Raw genomic sequence first — 24,421 nt, 5'->3', positions numbered from 1 at the left:
GAATGGTTATTCCTAATTCATTTAGTTTAAATTACATTGAAATTCTATTCCTGTACTATTCTGTTTTCTCAACCTTTATATTATCCTCTCTTCTTTTTGCTTGACTGGGGTAATAGCTAGGTAACACACACACACACACACACACACACACACACAAAACCCCCTGCAAGTCCTCAACCTGTGAGGTGTTCAGCATCTTGCAGGATTGGACCTATTAGTGGGTGAAACCATCAAAACTACATCAAAACATGCCTACTACGCCATGTGATATAAGTGGTAGCTGGGCCAAGTCACAACAGAAAAAAAGAAACACTGCTGAATGCTAAAATTCTGTCAGCCTGGCTGCAGTTGCTGCCTCTGATTCAGTTCCTCTGGCAGCCAAAATGATCTGATCATTCAGTATCTGCTAGAGGTGAACAAACTTGTTAATCAAAAATGGGCCATTCTTGGCAGAACTGGCTGTATATCCAAACAAAGATCATAGAAAGTGTTGTCCAAATGCAGGGTCTAGGGTAGAAAAAAAATTAAATGATTTTGGAGGCTGCACCAAACTGGGGGTGCTGGAGAGGGTGGCGTTCAAAGTAGAACAGTAAAAGACAAGGGAAGACAGTTAGGGGTTACCATATGGGGGCCTGAATGCAAAGATGAGAAGCTTGAATTGCATTAGGGAAGTAATATCTAGTAGTGGGGCGGTCCAAAGTATTTGTAGCAACATTCTTCTCACCCCTCCCCACAGTCTAGAACGATTTTTTTTTAAGCTGCTGACTTAAGGCTTATTTATGAAAAATCTATTGACAAAATTGACCATAATCATTCCATAGGATCAGTTATGGTCCATCATGTAAATGGCCTCCCATAAGGATGCACCATTATGGTCTATTGGGTTGTGGTTCAGTGAATCAGAAAAATCTAAGTAGATTAGGCTTTAAGCAAATAGCCTACAGCTACTTTTGAGTCATTGTAATAACAAACTTTGTCAAGACTTCTGTCTTAATTACGCCCAAATTATTCATTAGCCCATTATCCAAGCTGATGAATATTCTGCATGTTAAAAGAAACTCTTAATTACCTACAGCACAATAGGTGCCATTAAAAAAATCAACATATACTATACTGTTCTTACTGTTGTCTTCACTTTCAAGTAAAGGGAAAAGACGGCGCTATCTCAGATGTCTGTGCGGTAATTGTTAGACGCTATTGATTGTTTAATGGTAACCGTTGTATTTACCTAGAGAGACCAGGTGGGGGGAGGTAATATCTTTTATTTGACCAACATCTGTTGGTGACACAGACAAGCTTTCGAGCGAACACAGAGCTCCTTTTCAGGTCTGGGAAATGTACTCAGCACGTCACAGCTAAATACAGGTTGGAACAGATTGTTTAGCACAAGCAGTTACATTTCAAGGGACCATTCAAGGTGAAGGGGCCAGTTAACACCACTTCAGTCATAGAGGGAAAAGAGGTGGGAGAGGCTAGGGAAGGGGAGTGGAGTGGGTTACAGATTGTTATAAAAAGCCATAAATTCCATGTCCCTATTCAGTTAATGATGTTTAGTGTCTAGCAAAGCCATCTTTTGAAGGATTCCTTTGAGGATGAGGACTGAGAAGTCAGTTATAGAGTGATTGCATTGTGAAAAGAATTCACCCACAAGTGATATGGGATGTTTTGGTCTTTTAGCATTTTTTTGTTTCAGTTCATTCAAGAGTGGACATATTGGGGAGTCATCATTGTCCAAACCAAGGAAACAGCCATGGAGACTAAGTGTTTGTTGTTGAATATAAAATTGTTATGATGGATAAACATGGATACTGTTCTATAAAATGGATGAGTTTGGCAACGTGTTTGGACTGGACATCTGAGTGTTTTCTATTTTCTTGTAGATATCTGAGGTAGGCAGTGATTCCATCATTGTGAGGGATGCTGGTGAATAGGGAGGAGACATCCATGGTAGCAAGTATGGTGTTCTGAGGGAGGCTGTTAATGTTGCAGAGTTTCTGGAGGAAGTCAGTTGTGTCCTGGAGGAAGCTGTCCCTTTGTGTGTTGAATGGCTTGAGGATGGTTTTTATGAGTCCTAATATTCCTTCCATAGGAGTGTCTTGGCTAGGGTTCCCTTGTTTTTGTATCTTGGGAAGCAAGTAGAAGGTCCCTGGCATGGGTTTATGGGGGATGAGGTTGACATTTTTCTGTTTTTCCTGAGAGATGCTGTCAATGCAAAGTCAACCATTCCCTTCCCATGCCAGTGAATGACATCAGCATCAAAGTTATCATACATTGTCAAAAGCATGTTTCACCAAGCTCATTGATCTAGCCACAGGTGTCCATCCATTTTGGAAAAGTAGGGCAGGTGCAGAGTCTTCAGGAGACACCATAATGACCAGGAGCCTGTCAGGACCAAAGCTATTCCTGTGTTTGTAAGAGCAGTACAGTCTTAATGTCTGGTAATCAGGATCTTTGCTATTTATGTAAAAAAGAATGCATATTCATTAAATGTGTAGATCAATCTGTTAAATATTTGTGTGAAATCACAACATTTCTGCAGCCTCAATGGATATAAGTTGCGCCAGAACTGAAGACCTTCTCCGGGGTCTGTCTGGCAGCAGGGTCCTTCCAGGAGGTTGGGGCAGGATAGCTAAAGAAGAAACCAAATTTCAGGATGGGAACTATGATAAAAAATCAGCAGCTTTGTAAAGTTTGCCAGGAAAAGTTTTCTACAACAGAATGGTCTTGTGGTGAGGGCACAGAGCCAGCACTTAGGAGACCTACGTTCATTTACTGCTTTGCCACAGACTTCCTGCATGAACTCGGATAAAACACTTAATCACTCTGAAAATCCAGCCATTCCCCATCTGTAAAATAGGTAAAATACTGATATCTCTTTCTCCTGCCCTTTGCCTGTTTTCCTATTTAGTCTGTAAGGTCTTCAGGGTCTCTTGTTTTGTATGTGTACAGCACCCAGCATAATGGGGCCCCATATTTGGATGTGGTCCCTAGAGGAGACCTTTAATGCAAGCAATAAATTGTAAGAACTGAAGTTGGCTGGTTCCAGAGCTCCTTGCATTGTTGTATCAAATTTTTTAATAGGCTAGACCATACTGCCCTTGCTTTTTTGGTATCAAACAGTGTGTGGGATTATTCTTCAATAGATGGCAAAGGAATGCTAATTGTCAATATGAGGCACTGAAATGACTGGGTATCATGCAGATATAAAAGGCAGAAGCTGAAATTGTCCCCTCTGGAAAAGTGCAGGGCACTCTTCTCTTTCCAAAGCCTTTATATCACCATCCAAAGTGATGGGAAGAAACTGCAAGAAGAGGAAGTTAAACAGGATCAGACTCTGCCTTATTTTTGGAGAGTCGGGTAGGGGTAGAGTGGCTGGTCGTCTGCACTGAAAAAGAGAAGCCTTCAGAAAATGCTTCTCTCATATATACCTTTGAGAAGGTAGGTGGAAAATCCTCATGTTTTCTGTGGCGCGCTGGATCTACATTGTGCAGCAAGACACCCTGTGTTTCCGCAGTACCTTAAAAATTCTGAGGCAAATTTCAAAATATAGGCTTTACTAACTCTAAATATGTGCATGAATATACAACCAGCACAATATTACTTGTGTTTATTTTATACTGTATTCTATTTAATGTGGCTCCCAAATTTTCAACACACTAGAGAATTTTCTGTTGGAAATTCATAAGCGCCATTGGCTGCTGGATGAAGATGTAACTTCTGCCAGCTCAGAGACTGTTGTGTTGGGTGCCAATACAAGAAACAGCAAAGGTAGATCTTAGTAATTGTGACATATACATGATGTAATCAGCACATCACTTACATATGCAAATATGATTGTCCTTGGTTAAATAGCTCCTTGTGACATCATTATTCCTAACTGGAATGCGAACCATTTATCCCAACACAAAGCCTGAGTCGTCAAACCAGTCTCATGTGTTTTAGAAGTGCTACCGTGTAAAGTGAGGATAGGGTTCAAAGGATCAGTGAACCTTCTTCCGAGTGTCTTGTGGAGCCATGGCCAATACTTTATGCCTAAATTGGCCATGTTGTCTGGGCTGCCGTTGCTGCCCACCACTGGAAAGGGCTAATGAAGGATGCTGTTCATGTTGGCGTTTCCTTTTTACTGCGGAGCGGAATTGCAACTGTTTCCCATGCCCATATGCAGAAGGCAGAGCTTGCCAATGTTGTCACTGCTCATGTTCAGAGAGCCCAAATTGCCGTTGGTGCTGCTGCTCCTGTTCAAATGACCCAGACTGCAAGTGCTGTTGCTGTACCACTGATGAGAACACCAGCTGTCAGTATTATGAGAGCAGATGCTGCAGGAATACCACCTACGCATCATACCTTCCCAGAGTCAGAAGGAGACGTCAGTAAGTGCATTCAAAGAAGGAGTCTTTTTTTACATATTACATTACAATGGATATGCTGCATGGGGGGGGGGGGCGCGAATCAAAAATTGTCACTTATTGTCAGTGTGACCAAGCTGGGCATGGAAAGTAGAGCTGAAGTAGTGGGAGGACAGTGTTCCCATCCAGAAAAAAAAATTTCCATGCCTGAATCAGGAAGAAAGTTAAAAAAGAAAAAAAAAATCAAAAAATATTTGTGAATTCAAAACCGAGACCCTGAAGATTTATTTCAGTTTGGATCAATTGAAATGTTTTGCTTCAATAATTTCAAAATGCTCCATTTTACTGTTGACTTCCCCCCCCCCTTCTTTTAACCCCCGTTAAGCATAAAATTTCAAAACAAAGTTATTTTGTTCCAGGAAACTGGAATTTTTCATTTAGAAAATATAAGCATGAAATGTTTTGACAATTTCAAAACATTTTGACATTTTTTCAAGACAGGACATTTATTGATCTGTGAACAGTTTTGGTTTTGACAAATTGACATTTTAAGTGAAAAAAATGTTTAACTGAAAAATTCCCACAAGCTTTAATTGAGTAAAAGCCTGAGAAAAGGAAAGAAAGAGGACTGTACAATTAGAAGGGACACATGCTTGATAAAGAGGAAAGTGAAGTGAGAGTAAGAGAAAAAATGCTGACTAATGGAAAATGGTGGTCAGGGTAGGGGAGTAGAGGAAACTGAAAGTCAACTGCATAAAAATGTTCTGAAAAGAGTGGAAAGATGGGATGATAATAATCTTGGGGTGGGGGAGGGATGGGAAAATGTAAGTATTAAATACAGGTTAAATTGAAGAGCAGACAGTGAAAAGAAATTACTGCAACGGTATGCCTAGGGCTCTAAGAAACTAGCCAGACCAAAGAAGTGGTAATGATTATAAAGATTAGACTGCGAGTGGAGAAGAACTGATTGATCTTCAGAGATCCATGACACATAAGTGATTCTTGCCTTTAAAATATGTAACTCTGGCTCTGAAAGTGGGGGAGACAAGTGGATAGAACAAGGGCAGCGCTGGGAAGAATCTATTTAGTTAATGATATTACACACATTAACTTATATACAGGGGAGGGGATGGGCCACACCTCAAGGGGGAGGAGCAGCAGTTTTGGAGTGTGTAGAGTGGGAGATATGAGATTGAAAACAGCAGCAACAAGAAATGTAGTGGTGAAGGCAGTATTATGGAAGCAGGGAGTGGGTACAAGACTGTCCAACCCAACTAGGTCTACAGCAAAAATTGAATGATGAGGCAGTGATTTTATCTCATGTTTCTGGTGACTATGTTAACCACTTGAGCTTGTGTCATCTTCATTGGAATTATGATGGAGAGACAGTTGACCAAGATTTTCAAAAGCACTTACAGAGCAGAGAGATTTACAGAGCACTTTCTGAAAATCAGGCCCCATTAAGGCATCCCAAGCTGGGCACTGCAAAAATTGAGACACCCAAAATCACCAGCCACTTTTAAAAACTATTGTCCGCAAAGATCCTTGAGCTGGCAATAGGGTTCCATTAGGAGGCCGATTTTGATTCCCCTTGTAAGGCAAAGGATAGTTAGATACAGTGGTTAAGGTACCTGTTTATTCTACTATTCACATGAATCATAACTCATTATAGTAATTTTAACAGGCAAAGCATATAAACAAGAAAAAGAGGTGGAGCAAAAAATAGGTGCTGGATGGTGACATTTGTGTAATAGCTGCAACACTTGTGGTGGTGGGGAAATGAACATCTTGAAAAATAAAACAGGCAGCTTTGCATGCATTGTACAAATCTGTAGTAAATGTGCAACTACTACCATGAACAGAAACACTCACTTGTGTCAGGTTTCACTTTAGATAAGCTATTACCAGCTGGACAGTGGGGTGGGAGGAGGTATTTTTTCATATTCTCTGTGTATATATAAAGTCTGCTACAGTTTCCACGGCATGCATCCGATGAAGTGAGCTGTAGCTCACGAAAGCTCATGCTCAAATAAATTGGTTAGTCTCTAAGGTGCCACAAGTACTTCTTTTCTTTTTACTCACTTGTGTGCAATGCTGGCAGAACAGAACACAGTCATGACCTGTTTCTTGAAATCAAAATCTTGGAAAAATAAAAATGGATGAGGTTGTACAGCAGAATTGTGTACATTAGAATCTATTTCTTAGTGAGTATCCAATTTTTTTTTTGTTTGTTTTCAGTTCAAGAGTTAGCTTGCCAACCTTTGGAAGTAAAAGTGACACATCAATCATTACACTGGAGAGGGATGCATCAGGACATGCTTTTCGTGACCAACTCATTTGTCCATTGTGTAAACAACTCTATCTCTACCCATTTATGCTACCATGCAACCACTGCATTTGTGAGAAGTGTATAAGTAAAAGCAAAGCCCAGGCTGAAGTAACTGAGAATTTCTTCATCATTGTATGCCCAGTGTGTGTCAAAGCACACTGCCTCCCCTACACTAATAAAACTCATCTGAGGATGAATTACCTGAGAGCCAAACTGGCTCGGAGATACATGCGCAGACATGGCTTTCTGAGGTGGAGATTTGACAAAACCCAAGCACCAATCTATTGTCAAGTTTGCAAAGAGAAGACAAAGAAGGCATCCAAGAGATGTCTCACATGCCGGCTGAATTTTTGTAACGAGTGTCTAAGGTTACATCACAGTGAGATCACCACTCAAGACCACATATTTACCAAAGCCTATCGAGAAGATCAAGGAGAGTGCTGTTGTTTACTCCATCCCAACTCAAACCTTTCTAAATACTGTCTAGATGACCACGAGCTAATCTGTGAGTTCTGCAGTGCCTCCCTGCACAATGGTCATGAGATACTATCCTTGCCAGTGGCGTGCTCAAATGAGGCTGCTTCACTCTTCAGTGCTATTGCCAAGTTTAAAAAAGGTTCCTATGTCAGCTTTTCTGCTTGTTTGCACTGTTTTTAAAAACTCTGATGTTTGTCTTTAACTGGCTGTGTGATTTTTGTATAGATAGGGTAATATTTATTGTTTCAGCTGGACTCCACGAAACACACTTTCAGCAACAATGATTTTAATGAAGTTCTTTCTATCATCTATCAATCAGAAACGTGCAAAGAACTTCATTAAAATCGTTGTTGCTGAAAGTGTGTTTCGGGGAGTCCAGCTGAAACAATATTACCCCATCTATACAAAAATATAGATATATACAAGTTTAAAGCACATTAACACATGACAGCCACTGAAAGGATGTGCTGTGATAGATATGAAATCAACACAAGACTTCACTGCTGCAGTCATTAGCAAGTCCTGCCTGGGTGCTGTACCGGTCAGGATTTATTGGAGTTCCACAGCACTATGGCTGTGCTCTCTCTCACAGATGTGCCTTCTGTCCTGGGGTGGTCCAGAGCCAGCTAAGTCAGATATTCCCTCACACAGGGGACTCTTTAGCTGTACAGGTGTGGCATCTCTCCAGTCACTTTACACTGCCAAAGTACCACAAAGGGCTTATAGCATGGGCCAGAAATTGACTCTTACAGTTTAAAAGACATAGGAGTTTATGGATTTCCCACCTTCTCACATTTCCTTGCATCACCCTCCATCCACCTCATAATCCTCAGCACCCCTCATCAGGTACCCTGCATTTCTGACATTCCCCTCCGTTCATCCCTTTCCTTTGCCTACCCAGTGCTCCCCACTTCGAGACCAGATACTCTATGCCTCTCCCTCCCAGTTACTGTTTTCCTCATCAGACCCTCTCCCAGAATCCTGCCCCTCCCCTTTTCCCTCCTGCTTACAAGTGAATTTATATGTATAAACTTTTTAACCAGGATATTACCCTGGCACCAGATTCTAAATTCAAAGGGAGTTGCATGGCTAAATCCCTATAACAACCTTTGAAAAGACAGACGGGTGGAATAAAAAGCAAAACAAGAAACTCAGATAACTGCTGCTGTTTGCTAGTATGGTTTTCATAATAAGTAATACTTTGCACTAACATGGTAAATTTCACAAAGATTACTCTGGGCTTTATGATCACTCATAAATTAAGCTCGAAGGTGAGGTATATAAGCATTATCAGATGTATTTTACAGAAGACCAAATTGAGGCGCTAAGAGGATGAGGCCAAATTTTTTGAATTTGGATATGTAAATTTATGCACCTAAATCCCTACTTTGGCATCTAAAGAAATGGTCACCTAATTTTCAGAAGTGCCAAGCTCTGTCACCTCTCGAAAGTAGGTCATGTCTATTGAGGCCCCTAACTTTATCCATTCAAATTTGAAAAGTAATCAATCATTACTATAAGGACACTTAGCAAGCAGCGGCACAATGGAGAGTAAAGCATCAGAATTCTGATTCCTTGTCTTATGTTCTACCAATCCTGAAGTCCCTCTATGCTATACTAGGCCAGCTTGAGTCCTACTAACTGCTACACAACATTTCAATGGGATGTTGAAATAATTGGCTTGATTTTGTTTTACAGTCCGATATGGGGTCGATAATGACCTAATGGAAATCCTTTTGCTAAAGAACAATTTTAAGACCTACAAAGAAACTAAGAGAAAGGAGATCAGAAATGGATTTCTCAAATTACGGAACATTCTCCATGAAAAAGAAAAGGAGATGATGGAATTGCTTGAGAACATTGAACTTAAAAAAGAGCAGGGAATTATAGAGTATGTGGCACAAACATCCAGAAAAATCTCTCAAATGGATAGCCTTATTCAGTATTCTAAGGAGGCTTTGAAGGAGGAAAACCAGATTGCATTTCTGCAGTCTGCAAACCTTTTGGTAAATGAAATAGAAGTTGTAGTTACTAATATTTATCAGCCCAGCGCACGACTCAAAGAAGACCCCATTCAGAACCTTAAACTCAACTTTGAAGATCTTTCAGCCAACTTGCATGACCTTTTCCAATCACCTGTCAGAATGAAGCAATCAGCGGATAAAGCAAACAAAGCTCCTTATCCCTGTAATTCAGACATAATGGTTCTAAAGAAAATTTCCAGTACCTATTCAGAAAAACATTCAACCATGCTCCGAAGTCCATCTTTATCAAACTTAAATTCACAATATGAAACAAGAGTGATGAGGAAAGAAATGTGTGGAAGACCAAATTCCACACCTCCCCCTCATCGTAAAGAGCGTAATGAAATGTTTGCATTTTGGGATGCATCTACTCAAGTTCCAAGAAAAGAAAGAAACCATCAAAGCTGCAGTATCATTCACAATCCAGAACCATTTGACAATGGATCATCTATGGTTCCAGGCCTAGTTATCATCTACCAGACTCTTGTATATCCAAGGGCGGCCAAAGTAAGACTTGTGTTTATATTTAAAATGTATGTAGACTAGGTTCTGGTTGGTCCTGGTCAAATTGGTTTTCCTTTTAATATAGCTTAAAACATTTATTTTGTGAATGAGTAATGCTGATAAAGTTCATTGGGAAATAATAAATAAGACACTGAACCCATTGTAGTCAATCGGGCCATTATGAGTATTTACTATATGAAAGGTCCAGTACAAAGGAAGTAGATGTATTTTAATATTAAATACTGGCATAAGAGGGCATTGTGGGTGTGGATTATACAAAATCAAGTTATGTTTTGCTTAGCATCTCTCAGAACTGGGTCCTATTTGAGTGATATTTTAAAAAATTGTTTTTTTTTTACGTTTATATATTAATCGGCTCTCAGCGCCTATTAGAAGCCAATTAAATGAGTTGCCAAATAAGTCATAGAAAGCGCTAAATGCTTACACCAGACATCAATTTCAGTGTGAGAGATGAGTGTGCTCTGAACTTCCCAGAAGCTGCTTACCATTTTTCAAAATGCAATCCCACATGTCATTGCCTTTCACTTATTACATGCTTTGTTAGGCATGTTTTAATTTTTAAATGCAGAAGCAGCAGTAAGATGGTGGCCTGCTTTCAAAAAAAAAAATTGAAATGAAAATGTAAGAAAATAAAACAAAGAACATATAATTGGACAATATAGATCTTTTTTCCTCCATAGATTTACTGGACATGTCCCACAGAAGACGTGGATTTCTTTGATGTAGAGTTCTATGAAGTTGTTTCTGTTAGTCCTGATAACATTGTCCAGACACAATTAGCTGGAGAACTGCATGGGATAAAGCATCAGAACCTTGAGATACATAATCTGGATCCAAACACGGAATATCTCTTTAAAGTTCGTGCCATCAATATAAACGGTCCAGGTCAATGGAGTGACATTTGTAAGGTACAGCAAAATCTGTCCCTCTCTCTGTAGTTATTTTGCCTTTCCATCCTCCTATATTCAATTCCAATTCTTCTTTGTCTCTATCCATGAAGAAGAACACATGTCATGGGGTACTGTCACAGGAAAGTGATTCAGCATACTAGTCCGTAATCCTGAAAGGTACTAGGTTTCTCCACAGATTATTTTTTCTCATCCAAATTTGTCAACAGTAGAGCAGCACCATGGTTACAATCTTCATGCAAGTACATAATATCTTTTAACTAACACTGTGACGAGGGGCCCAGTGTCCTATGTGCTGTATGGCCACACAGTAAGAGATAGTCCCGGTCACCAAAGTGTTTACAATCAAAGAGAATTAGACTGACAGTTTCAGAATGTCCCTCAGCACCCTTGTCAAATGCCTCTCTTATTATGGTTTTAAGGAAAAAAAAAAGCAAGATTTTCAAAAATAAACACCTAATTGTCACAAGTGCCGAGCACCCAGCACCACACACAGATGTCACCTCTGTGTTCTAAATCTTGGCCAAAAACATGTATTCAATCCATTTATTTTTCCACTAGGAACCATTATACATACAAGAGCAAATCATCCCAGCACAGAGAGCCAGTAAAAGGCTCTATGCACCATTTGAGTCCCAATAAAGGGTTTATGTGGGACTTCAATACATAGCCCTTTGCGTAAGTGCTCTGTGAAAGGGTGGATTTCACTCTGTAGTTCCATGCAGAACAATCTCCCTTCATGCTTCCCAGTTTCACTTCACAGAGTTTTATCCTTCCAAGGCTCCTAGTCCCTTGTCACCTGGATTTAGTAAGAGTCTAGCTTTGAAATGGCACTCAGATAACTCACTACGTGAGTGCTAATAATAACACTACCTCTGGACCACCAGAACAGCTCTACTTCCCATACTTAACATATTCAACACAGTATTTTGTTTTTTATCTGACACACTGGAGTACTATATTGATTTTCCTTTTGAAAACAGTTCTTTCTCCAGGCAGCAGAGTTGTATTAATATTCCAGAGAAACACAGGCTTGCTTAACATCTGCTGTAATTTACATAAGCAAAGAGTTCCATGGTAAATGAAAATGAGAAAGCATGTTTGACAGACATTTATAGATCTTTTTTTTAAAAAAAAAAACAAACAAAAAACTTACCGCCATTCTTTTTGCATAAAATTAGAATGTTTTACTTTACCAACTGCATGGAAACTTCAGAAGAGTTACATTCTCACGGTGCATTTACATTAAATAAGACGTTTTATTTATACAAAATAATAAAATATTTTCTGACATATCCAATTATCCAAAAAGAATTGATCAAAGACATTATTATATCAGGGCCAGATTGTCCCAGGCTCTATATGCACACAAGTGTCACAGATAATTACAGTCTCTAAGCTGTAGGAGCACAGGATCTGCTCCTTTCAGACATCTTTTCTGGGAAGCACATTGGCCCAGAGGTGAGGCATTCCTCTCCCACCTCAAGCCTATGGCGCAGGTTGGGCACGCTGCGGGTCCTGAAGGATGGCACAGACTGCATACTACCCCTGTACATTAGGAACCATGGGGAGGGATCACTCTGTATTGCCACCAATCACAGCTGTGCTTTAATTGCCCAGTCTAGTCCCTAATTAGAAATGTGGCTTGTTTAAGTTATTTTCGTCCTTGAGAAAGTTCCTAGGTTAACAATGAAAATTAATTTTGCTCTGTGAACGGAACAACTGCAATGCAGCCCAAGGTAGTGTAAGGGAGGCTGCAGATGTGACTCAACCCCATTCTAGCAAGGGATGAAGGTCAATTGCCATGCCCATTTTTAAACTTGACTGATGACACGGCTAACTTGGCAACTAATTCGTTTGAGTTCTGATGGTATTTTTTGTGATTGGACACTTGTCCACGAAGAACTAGGGAGGAGCTTTTCAAAAGCACCTCAGGAATTTAGGATCACAAGTCTCAATGACTTTCAATGGGATTTATGCTTTTAAATGCCAGAGGGCCTAGAACTTTAAAGGCATTTGGGTACCTAACTCCCATTGACTTCAATAGCCAATAGGTGCCTAAATACCTTTGGGGAACTGGGACTAAGTGCTTTTAAAAATCTCTCCCTAGCTGACTTGCAACTGGCACTTAAAGGCTGGTGCTAGGTACATCTCACAAATAATTACATTGTACACAGACTACCAAACAGCCACCATCTGGTGATAAGAAAAGGAGTACTTGTGGCACCTTAGAGACTAACAAATTTACTTGAGCATAAGCTTTCATGAGCTACAGCTCACTTCATCGGATGCATTGGCTTTTGCTTACTTTCCACTTACCCTGAGAGCCAGATTTTCAAGAGATCCACTTCCATTTAGGCAGCAAAGTAAGTGACTAGATTTTTCAAAAGAGCTCAAAATGGGTTCTTTTGAAAATCTGGCCATAAGTGATAGCTGAGCTGTTCTGAAAAATCTACCCTCTATTGTGGGTACTGAGTACTTGAAAATCTGACTCTGAGCTCCACTGAAAATGTAGACCACATTTTGAAGAACTATTACCCCATCATTTAACACCTGAGATACCAAGTCCCTGCAAATTGTATGTATTTTAAAATATTCCTAACTCTGAATTTGTGTTCTTTTTCCCCAATTCCAGGTAGTTACTCCAGGTGGGCATGGGAAAGCCAGAGGCAGATGGGGCTTGCTGCGGAGTATTCAATCTGCTTTCTTTAAACAGCTCTAAGCTTCAAAGAAACAAGACAGCATGTTTTGTTTTTAAAGAAAAGGTCTGAAAAAATCTACTATATTTTTGACTGAAGCTAGCATGCAGCCTAAGATCTGAAAGTAAACTCTTCAAAATAACATCTTTCTAATAAATAAATATCTCAACATTGTCTTTTGCCTTCTTTAGCCTAGAAATAGCACCAAAACATGAGGAAAATTTTGTGCTCTACATGAAAATATAGAGTGCAAATCTCAGAAGCCAGCTCTGTAGTGCATAGCACCTTTAAAGAAAAACTAATACAAACTGACTTCTTCATTTTCATTGCAGCAATCTCCTACGTTAATACTTTGATTATTACTTCCTAAGCGGCCAATTCTGAACTTGTTTATAAATAGCTATATGGGCCACCAACACACTTTACATGGTACTAATGCACCTCATAAAGCCCATTCTACAAATATCTGTAATTTGTGCCAGGAGTTCATATCTCACCCTGCCGCCTCTATTCCTGGACCTTGATCATGCACAGTGCAGAGTGAGAGCGTTAGGTGCAAGATAAAAGGTGACAGGCTACACAGGGTTGGTATTAATGAATGTAGAAGCGCATGACCACAAAGGTACTCATCCCTAGTAACAAAAGCAGGGACAAAGAGGGGAATATGTCCTTCTGCACTTCAGTCACATGCTGAGGATCATGCTCACTTTACCTGAAGGTCTTTTACCTGAGGGTCACAAAAGACTGGCAACTAGTATATTGTTGAAAAAAAATAGTTACTCCTGGAAAATACCAGCAGCAAGAGAAACTATACACCAATTAACACAGCAGGTTACAGCACTGGAGTAACAAATATCATTCACCACACGGGTACACAACTCCCAGGTATCTACTATGCCTATTTCATCCCATGCAGCTGTCTGGCTTTACCTTAAGGCAAACAATAACTTATTCGTATGTATGGTTAATATTTTGTATTTCTATTGCACCTTTCATCAGAGTCAAGTACAGTGAAACTTTAACTACCTTCACTTCATTACAGTAACACAGTAATACTATACCCACTTTACAGATGTATAAACTGAGCTGCAAACCATGCGCAAGTGTCTCCAAAGGTCACATATGGTCCGTGGCAAAGCCAAAAACTGACCCCAGCAAATCCATCTTCTCATCCTCTTTGCCAGTCACTAAACTATTAGTGATACTTCATGTAATGTATGATCTGGGCTCATCCCCTTACTGACAGATAATTTCAACTTGGACAAGTCTAGAGATACTACTTGCAAACATTTACATTTTCAAAAGAGACTAGTAATTTGGAGCGCCTCTGCTTTTGGGTGCTCACTGCAAAACTTCTAAAAATCAGGCTCCTGTAAGAAGTGTTGAGCACCTGCCCTCAGCGATGTTTCAGGATGTGCATCCAAAAAATTGAGGCCTCTAAAATCCCTAATTACTCTAGAAAATATAGGCTAAAGGCCTATAAAAGATACGAATGCATTCTTTATCACTTGGCCTGCATCAACCAGGTCATTATGTTCTGTAATGTATATTAAGACAAGGTGCCAAAACAGGTTTTTCTTATTCATACAGCCCTCATTGAAGCAGGATTTGAGGTCAAAGGGAGTAGTGGAGGTGTTAAATATGGTCCCTCACTGGACCACTGAGGACTATTATTCATTCCCCCGCCCCCTCTGATACTACAACATAACTATCCTTCCTTTAATTAAAACCCTTTAAGCACCCATCATCCGCAGTACTGATGTTACTTGTTACCCTCTCCAGTGGCATATGACTTCCTGGGTTCCTGCCACCCCAGTAATTATCTACATCTATCCTTCTCCAAACTTCTCCAACATTCCTCTTTATATTTTTAAAATGTCTTTATAAAAAAAGAAGAAGTAGGAGTAAATTTTATGTACAAAGCTTCACTTCCTTTTCAAGTTCACGTAGCAGAACCCAGAGTGTACTGCACAGCTGAATTGAAATGTAAAAATTTGGTAATAACATGCATGTTCCCATTACAGAGGGTTGAAAGTCAATGGATATTTAACAAAAAAATACTTGTTTTAGTCCCATAACATTATTTTCCTCCTGCTGTGTGTGCATAAGATGTTGTGAAAGGCATAGACCACATACTGTTAGGATTCACAGAAGAAAGGTCCTGAAAAACAAAATTCAAAAGTGATTTTTGCAAGGGGAGGAAAAAAAGTAAAGATCATACTAATTCAATGTACTTTTCTGTACTGCAATTAGACATTTATAATTTCTTTTGATGTCCCTGTAATTCAGTGCATATATTCGGCCTAAGTTATATATTAATTACAACTAGGAATGAAAAAGAGTTAGCTTTTGCTTTTTATGAATTTTGATGGAGAATGCATTTTCACTAAGAGGTGGCAAAACTGACTATGCACCATTTATGTGCAATGAACGAGGCTAGTATCCTGTGGAAAGGCTATACAGTCAGATAATTAGAGATTGCATTATAATGCCTCTGCATGATAGGACACAGCGACAATTGAGCATGCAACTGTAACTTTGTTGTTTCCTAACTTGAGTGCTTCACTTTGCAGCCTTAGTGTTTTCCCGACATGGGTTTTGTTTTATATGTTACTGCTAGATGGAAACAGGGGAATCCACTCCACAGGTTCCATGTTTTTCCTCAATCTGTGCACTACATTTATTTGTACAGATGAGTTGGACATGAAGAGCAAGGACAATACATAACCATTCCATCAGAGCTTGAAGCTGACCCAGTAACACTTTTTTGCACCAGATTTTCAATGGTTTTAAGTCGATGGAGCTATAGCCCCTTGATTTTTAGCCTGCAAACATGAAGGGAGTCTGTTTTTCCAAGATGCATGGGTACAACATGCTAATTGAAGGGCAATTAGATGCACAGGTCAGGAAATAAATGTAACTTCAATTTTAAACTATTTTCCCTCCATCTCTTCTGTTTATCAGTGGTACTCACTGCATAGCTTCTGTAGCTTAGGGCACATAATGAGGTGAGCAGATTTCACTACAGGAGAGTAAGAGATCATTTATTAGGAGACTCAAGTGTATAAATTACACCAAAAAGACCTGACAAGCCTGGAAGATGCTGAAAATCTTCTCTGAGCTCCTGGAAGCCCTTGGCTCCCATAGAGACTCATGCACTTAGCAGTTCACAAGAGATGCACCTTGCAGCATCGGGCCTCACATAATATGCAAAAGCACAACCAAACAGAGGCCCAATTCTGAGCTAACTTAAACCAGTTTTATACCTGAGTAACTCCACTGATTTTTATAGCAGCCACATCCGATTTATACCCATGTGCGGTACCCTGCAGGCTTTAATGTTTTTGATTAATTTTGTGGGGCTTGTGGAGGCATTAGTTTCTTTAAAAATGAAAACCTTTCACTTATTCTATCTCGGTTCCATTCTCTTTTTTTTTTTCCCCAGGGTTGCCTCTTTTAAATAGAAAAATGTGTTAAATTCCTTACACATCGCTCAGTGCCTGCCTTCTGCAAGTATAGCCAAATCCCATAGTGCTTGGATGTCTACAGACCAATTTATTGCATTCCTTCCCTCTATAAACAGGCAAGGCAAAGAATGGGACACTTTTGCTTATATACTGCTTACTGCTCAATTTCAGCGGGGGTGGGAGAGAGTGGCGCACTCTCCCATCTCGCGCACAGGTTTTCCAGATGCATGCCCTGAAATTGAAATTTAGATTTATAAATAAATAAAACCCCATTTGAATTTAATGCAGTACAATATTTACATAATTACTTCTCAAGGTAATGAGTGTGACAGAAGCCGAAACACAGAAGTTGAATATCTTTAAAGCAGTCTGTGCCAGTAAATAAACACAGAGGTCCTGTAAGTATCAAATTGCATTGCAGTTTAGAACCAATGTAATTTTTTAGGGAACAATGAGCAACCATTCGTGTTGGGCGAGTTGCCAAGGTGAAAAAATGAAAGATGTATATATAATTGAATATAAGATGAGCCATCGTTTTGTTTCATAACCATTTGTCATTTGAAATATCTATAACCAACCATGCTGAACAAGACATCAGGTAATGAAGGTGGCTGTCAAATCACCTTCTTCAAAGCCAAGAGCTTACCAGAGGAAACAGCTGGCCTGAATCAATTAACACTAGTTTGAAAGAAAATAAATCTGAGGAATTCAGTTCCGTGTTTATAGTTTTAAGATTTGTCTATTCACAATTTCTCCCCTCGACCCCCACTTTGTACGTGAGATAAGCCACAGTTTATGCACAGAGCTACTCTTAATGGGATCACCATCTCTCCTAGTCTACAAGGCCTCTGGAAGATAGGGTGGGATGGAGAGCATATGACTGACTAATCTGTGACTACCCATATCCACTGGCGAAAGTAAAATTTCTGTGGATGCTATTACAACTCAACAATACAGTAGGGCATATCTGCTGCCCCATTACAGCCAAGAGTAGGAAAGGATTCTATTATCACAACTTCTGCATAACTCTCCTAGGCACAACTAAGGGCTTGTCTACACTTGAAATGCTTCAGCAGCCCCACTCTCGCACTTCAGTGTAGACAATACCTATGCCTATGGGAGAGGGCCTCCCATCAGCGTAGGTAATCACCTGAGAGGCGGTAACTAGATTAATGGAAGACTTCTTCCATTGAACTAGTGCTGTCTACACTAAGGGTTAGGTTGGCTTAGCGGTGTGGATTTTTCATACCTCTCAGTGATGTATCTGATCAACATATCTTTTTAGTGTAGACCAGGCCTAATTGCTATAAAAGTCAATGATGTTAAGTACCTAACTATCACTTGTGCCTTCGAACACCTCCAATAATTTTCTAATACTGATATTGTACCCAGTATATGGGGAGTCCATATTAGCAGACATGCTAATAAATAAAGATGACTTGATTACTGAACTAAAATTAAAAAGTTGCCTAAACTCAAGTGATTATGACCTGGGATTACTTCGTTTATGCAGTAAACAGTCCTAACAAAGAAGGATGCACCCAGGCACACTCCACAGTTCAAGGAAAACATCCCAGAACTAGAATGATTATCAACATTGATTGAGAGAAAAAGTGAAAACTGGGAATTGGTTAAGAATATTTGCTAGATACTTGAAAAGCCAAAATTAATTTGCAAAAATTTTGACTTTGGTTAAAAAAATCATCCAGGGATATAGGGGATGGGAAAGCCTTGGTAAAAGTAAAATTATTACACCACAAATGGAAGTGAGGTGGTAGATTGTAATCCATAAACAGTTAAGAAATGCAGGTCATTATAAGAAGCTACAGATATCAATGAAATACAGATGGCCAATAGTGTTACAGTTAATAAGGATTTTTTTTAATACATCAGGAAAAGGAAACCTAATCATGGTATAGGTCCATTAATACCTGGAGATGGTAAAATTAAACAGAATGGCAGAAGTGTAAAATAAATATTTCTTTTCTGTAAATGGAACCAATCTGAACAATGGGTCCATATAACATGATGAGGACAAAATATTTTTTTCAGTAGTAATTATTGAAGTTGATAACAGCATGTATTAAAGGTAATTATTTCAGAGACTTGGCTAAGGAGTGCTCTGCACCATTGATGTTAAATTTGAGTAAATCTTTGAAAATTGGGAAGGTGCCAGTAGACTGAAAGAAAGCAAAAGTGGTGTGAATATTTAAAGAGTAAACTGGCTCACCAAGACAATGATAGGCCATTTAGCTTGATATCAATCCCAGGAATAATGATGGAACACTGATACAGAATTCTATCAATAAACAAAGTAAACTCCCCCCCCCCCACACACACACACTTTCCCCCCATTGAAATGGTACATGAGTCAAATTCTACTGTTAGTTACACTAGAATAAATCAATAAACATCAAGAACATTATAGTATTACAGCATACATCACTGCAGCACAGTTTAGGGAGCAATCTTGCATTGAGTTGAGCTTCCTACCACCAGTTCAGCAAAGCACCAAATAGCATGCTAAACTATAACTATGTGAATAGGTCTAGTGAAGTCACAGAGTCCATAGTGCAGGACACTAGAAATGAAACAGTACTGAGTGTGCTGAAGAAACTGCCAGCAACAGACATGGTTCTTGGCATTTATGTATTTTTATTATCATTATTTCTTCTCTCAAGAAGACACAGATTTTAATATAACAGAACAAATTCAGGCTATCAGGTTTTTAATAATAGAAATGCCTAGATTCACTTGGTCCTCCTATTAGGCACTGTGAAAGGTTTACATTAACTAATACATGATTTTTTGCTGGAGTTTAGAAATACTCTTTTTACCTGGTTTTAGGATTTTTTTTGGAAGGAGAATATATGTTCAGTCAGAAACAATGCTGTGATGGGTTCGGTCACAGAGACCCCCTTGGGACTGTCACCTGATGTGCTCAAGACTACCTCTGAGCCTGTTTTCTCTGCCGGTTTGGCCCTTCAGAATCCTGCTTTGTCAAGCCAGACATTCTAGCCTGCTGCAACACAGACCCAGGGTCTGAACCACACCCCCAAAGCTGCAGATTTAACTGAAAACGGCTTAAGAAGTGCTCCTAGCACCCAGACACCCAGCTCCCAAAGGGATCCAAACCCCAAATAAATCCATTTTACTCTGTATAAAGCTTATACAAGGTAAATTCATAAATTGTCCACCCTCTATAACATTGATCGAGATATGCACAGCTGTTTGCTCCCCCAAGTATTAATTACTTACTCTGGGTTAATTAATAAACAAAATTGAGTTATTACATACAAAAAGTAGGATTTAAGTTGTTCCAAGTAATAATAGACAGAACAAAGTAAGTCAACAAGCAAAATAAAACAAAACACAGAAGGATCTAGTTACACATACTAACTTCTCACCCTAGATGTTATCTCAGGTACAATCCTTTAAAGACCAACGTTGTAGTTTATGGCCTTGGTCCAGCAATCACTCACACCCCCGTAGTTACGGTCCTTTGTTCCAGTTTCTTTCAGACATTTCTTTGCAGTAGAGAAGCCATCTCTTGAGCCAGCTGAAGACAAAATGGAGAGGCTTCCAGGGTCTTTTATATGCTCCCTCTTGTGGGCGGAAACCCCTTTGTTTTTCTGTGCAAAATCACAGCAACAAGATGGAGTTTGTAGCCACCTGGGCAAGTCACATGTCCATGAACGATTCAGCTTTTTGCAAACTGACACCATTGTTTACATGTTAGTTTGAACGTTCCCAGGAAAGCGCAATTGTGGATTAGCTTCTCCCAAAGTCCCTTGTTAGTTCAGTACTCCCCATTACTTGAACAGACCCTTCACAATATGTTGGTCAAACCTCCCTTATGTGTTTCCTACAGCAAACACTTCAGATAAAAGCATAGAGAAAATGCTCATAAATTCAGATATAAAAATGATACATGCCTATAAATAGGATGAATATATTCAGTAGATCATAACCTTTGCAAAAATATGTTAGATGGCATATCTAGCACAAAGCATATTCCAGTTATGTCATATTTATACTCATAAACATATTTCCATAAACTTATAGAGTGCAACGTCACAAATGTATGAGTATATGTGTAGTTGATTAAGCAGTTGATCGAGGCACCAAGAACTAATGTGATTGGGCAGGGAGCAACCAGACTCTTAGCTTACATCTTCTTCCAAGCTTCAAAAAGTGTTTAAAGGTAAAATTCCTCTCTGGATGGTTATATTTTCCAAATGCCCACATCCTCCTCCTAAAACTATAGAAGAGCCCACCCTAGAATTTAAGCAGGTACCTTTGCATGAATATGTTTTTCTTTGCCTCCAAAATAAGATTTGCTCATACAAATCAGCTACATCGTTCACATGCAAAACTGAGCAGACAGCAGAGCTGGCTGAAAATTTCCAGTCACAACACCTGAAAAGTTTCAAAGGAAAATGTTGATGATGAGAACAAAAATTGTTTTTGTCAAAATTTTTCCACAGCAAAATATACCATTTTTCAGCCAACCCCACTTGATAGCTTGGCAACACAGTGGCTGCCCATGTTTGTGGTGTGTGATTATGGGTATTCATATTTTTGAGGGCAATTTTAAAACCTTGGTCCTTACATTTTTTGAAGTATTTGAACAGCCATTAATGTGCCCCAGCAGAGATAGTAACTTGATTTTGGATGGGTAAGAGGCGTTCTTCCTGTCATGAGCTGGTGATGCTGAATAGCAGGAAACTCCCTGAGCAACTAACACCTTTATAAATGCAAGTGCATATCCAGGAGATTGTTATTTGCAGCCTGAAAGTCCCAAGAATTTATAGAGTCTGTGTTAGTTACTAGTGTAGAGGGGGAAAAAACCTCTCTGAACTCTATTAAAAAGATTGATGCATTGCTGGGAGAGTTACTGACATTCAAGCTGTTCTTCTGAAAGGTTGCTTAACATATATATAGCAAAAAGATGGTAGGGAAGGATGCAAATTTCCCTATGAATTTTGAAACTAGTAAAATAACAAGATGATTGAAGCACAAATTCTATGTAATTGAGAACATGCAACTTCCAACTTTAAAAGAAACTAGAAATTAGGTAGGGGAATAAAGTCAAAAACTATAGGTAAGGTGTATGGCTATGCATTCAGGGCCAAATCAAACTTCACCATTCCCTCTGAAGTAGAAGAATAAATTGATGGCAGAAGTAGTGCAGGTTTTCTGTGTGGATCCCAAGCAGAGGGCCCACACTACCTGGGAGCTGTGTACTACACAGCAGAGACTCGTCCACTCTATATAGAGAGGCTGTGTGTGGCCTAGTGGACAGAGCACTGGACTAGCACTTAGAAGACTTTGGTTCCATTCCTAATTCTGCCACTGGGTGACCTTAGACAACTCACTTCTCAGCTGAGTCCCTCAGGTTCCACATCTGTAAAATGGAGATAGTCACATGGCACATTTGTAAAGTGCTTTGAGATCTACTGTTGAAGAGTGCTACATAGGAGCTAGGTACTATTACAACAAAGGTCAGATTCAGGGGAAGGAGAGGGCTGCCAAATCAACAGATGCACATGTTGAAGCCTATCTCCATGGCTTGAAGAGAAGAGGTCCTTCCTCTTCCTACAACTGAACCACAACAGGACCTAATCCATTCACCCAGCCTGGTTGCTTGGGCTTGTCATAGGTGGTAGAATTTGATTCATAAGGACAGTTAGTGAGTATGTTGCTCCATTCCAGTTAACAGTGAAGACAGAACTGGGATATCTACCCAAACCAAACAGGAAATATACTGTAAAGGGTCTCTAATTATCTTACATCAAAGTGTAGCAACCACTGTTGAAGATAGGATACTGGACTTGATGGACCAGTATGGCAGTTCCTATGTTCATATGAAACAACCACTGGAGAAGCTGGTCCAGTTCCCTGCCCTACAGCATTATTCTTTACAGTACATTGTTGACTATTTTGACCAGTTCAGTTTTAAGAGTGCCACCACTTTTTTGAGAAACTCCCACTGTCTAATACACTTCACTATCAGCCAATGTTTCCTGATATTCAGTCTAATTTCCTCTCTCAATTTTCATCCCATTGCTTCTAACTATTCCCCTGTTTTCATCCAAGATCACAAGCTCTTTGGGGCAGGGACCGTGATTACTTATATATTTGTACAGCACCTAGCACAATGGGGCTCAACCTAATTGTAGCCTGTAGGCATGACCACAATATAAATGTTAAGTGACAATAAATAATTCCTTTCCCTCTTTGGTGTTTACATCCTTCCAGTGCTTGTAGGATGTTATGTCCTCCCTTTGTTGTTTCTTAATTAAAATTATACACAGTTTTGTCTTGATATCAACACCAAGTAAAAATAAACAATGGGAGTTGCAGGTGCTCTGAATCACACAGGAACAGTCCCATGGTTATTCTAATCATCACGTAAAAATAAATCCCTCTACCTGCCATGTAATTTCTGTAGGTCTCAACTCCCTGCAATTTATTGTCATCTTTCAGGTAGTGTGATGCTCAGACTTAGACACAGTATTCCAGGTAGAGTTGATGCTACTTGTACTGTATTTTCCTATGTAAGAGCAAACATACTGTAGGTCTGCATTTATGTGCATGTGATTTATTTGTTATATATTTTATTACTGTAAAAAATATCTTCTCAATGGACTTTTATTGCAGAGCCCATATATTTTTTTATTAGAATTGCATTGGAGGATGGTTCTACGTAAACATAGCATGGGGTAAAATATAAGAGTTTCCCATGGACATGATAACTAATACCCGAAAACTAGTCATGAATTTGGCAAATAGCTTAAATTGGTTACTAAAAATCAAAAATTGTTCAAACTAGCCATTTCAAAATATATGTATTAATACAAGTGCAGCTAGCGCACAGGTGGGCTGATTGTCTGACACTTCCCATCGTAAGACCTGCATTCAATTGCTTATTAAAAAAAACCCCCAAAACCTTTGCCAAGCTCGAACCTTTTGGACTAAAATTTTGCATGTCAGGTATCTGCCTCAGGAATTTTTGGAATTTTTCAGCCATTCCTAGAAATGAGGTTAGGAAAAAGACACATTTTATCTATAGAGTGAACAAAAAAACCTGGTGACCTTTTTATTGAACAGCTTGAGCACTGCCATACACTGCCGAATTTCATCCCTTTGGACAAAGGATGGCCTTTGTCTGCAATGTGCCTTCTGTCATCCCTGTGAAAATCTGCCCAATTTTAAGCTAGTTATAAGCTTTTGAACAAAAATCACAGTTAAAAAATTGTACAGTAGAGCTCTATTAGGGTTTTGCAGCTAAAAAAATCCACACAAAATGTAATCTTTCTAAAGGAAGATTTTATTAGACTCAAGACCAATGGAAATGTTGCCGCCACTTTAAAATTATAAGGAATATAGATTAAAAAATAAACAAATACCCCCCCCAAGCCACATACATCCCCCTACAGAAGTGTTTGATACATAAAATCTCAGAACTCAAACCATAACCATCACTGATTTTCAGGGTCCAAATTAAGGAAAAAGTAAACAAAAATATTAGTGGGGGGCTGCATATATTTGAGCCATGCGACCTAGTGAATCATACACTGTACTGTGACTCAAGAGACCCGGATTCAATTCTCAGCTCTGCCACTGATCTGCTGTGTAACTTT

At 39.3% G+C, this 24,421-nt stretch overlaps 1 protein-coding gene across 1 annotated transcript; it reads left to right on the top strand.

Moving 5' to 3' along the window:
• Window positions 1–4,014: 4,014 nt before the first annotated feature.
• On the top strand, window positions 4,015–13,331 carry TRIM42 (tripartite motif containing 42; the record flags this gene model as incomplete). The annotated part of the gene is made up of 5 exons (XM_084638122.1): window positions 4,015–4,370; window positions 6,585–7,291; window positions 8,851–9,683; window positions 10,382–10,609; window positions 13,245–13,331. The coding sequence occupies 5 exons, from the start codon at window positions 4,015–4,017 to the stop codon at window positions 13,329–13,331; spliced, it is 2,211 nt and encodes a 736-aa protein (XP_084494248.1).
• Window positions 13,332–24,421: the final 11,090 nt, after the last annotated feature.

Source organism: Lepidochelys olivacea (genome assembly GCF_965140295.1).
Source record: "Lepidochelys olivacea isolate rLepOli2 genome assembly, chromosome: 9".
In the NCBI taxonomy this organism is placed as follows: Eukaryota; Metazoa; Chordata; order Testudines; family Cheloniidae; genus Lepidochelys; species Lepidochelys olivacea.
The sequence above is the reverse complement of the archived record's forward strand: the minus strand, read 5'-3'. Positions and strand labels throughout refer to the sequence as shown.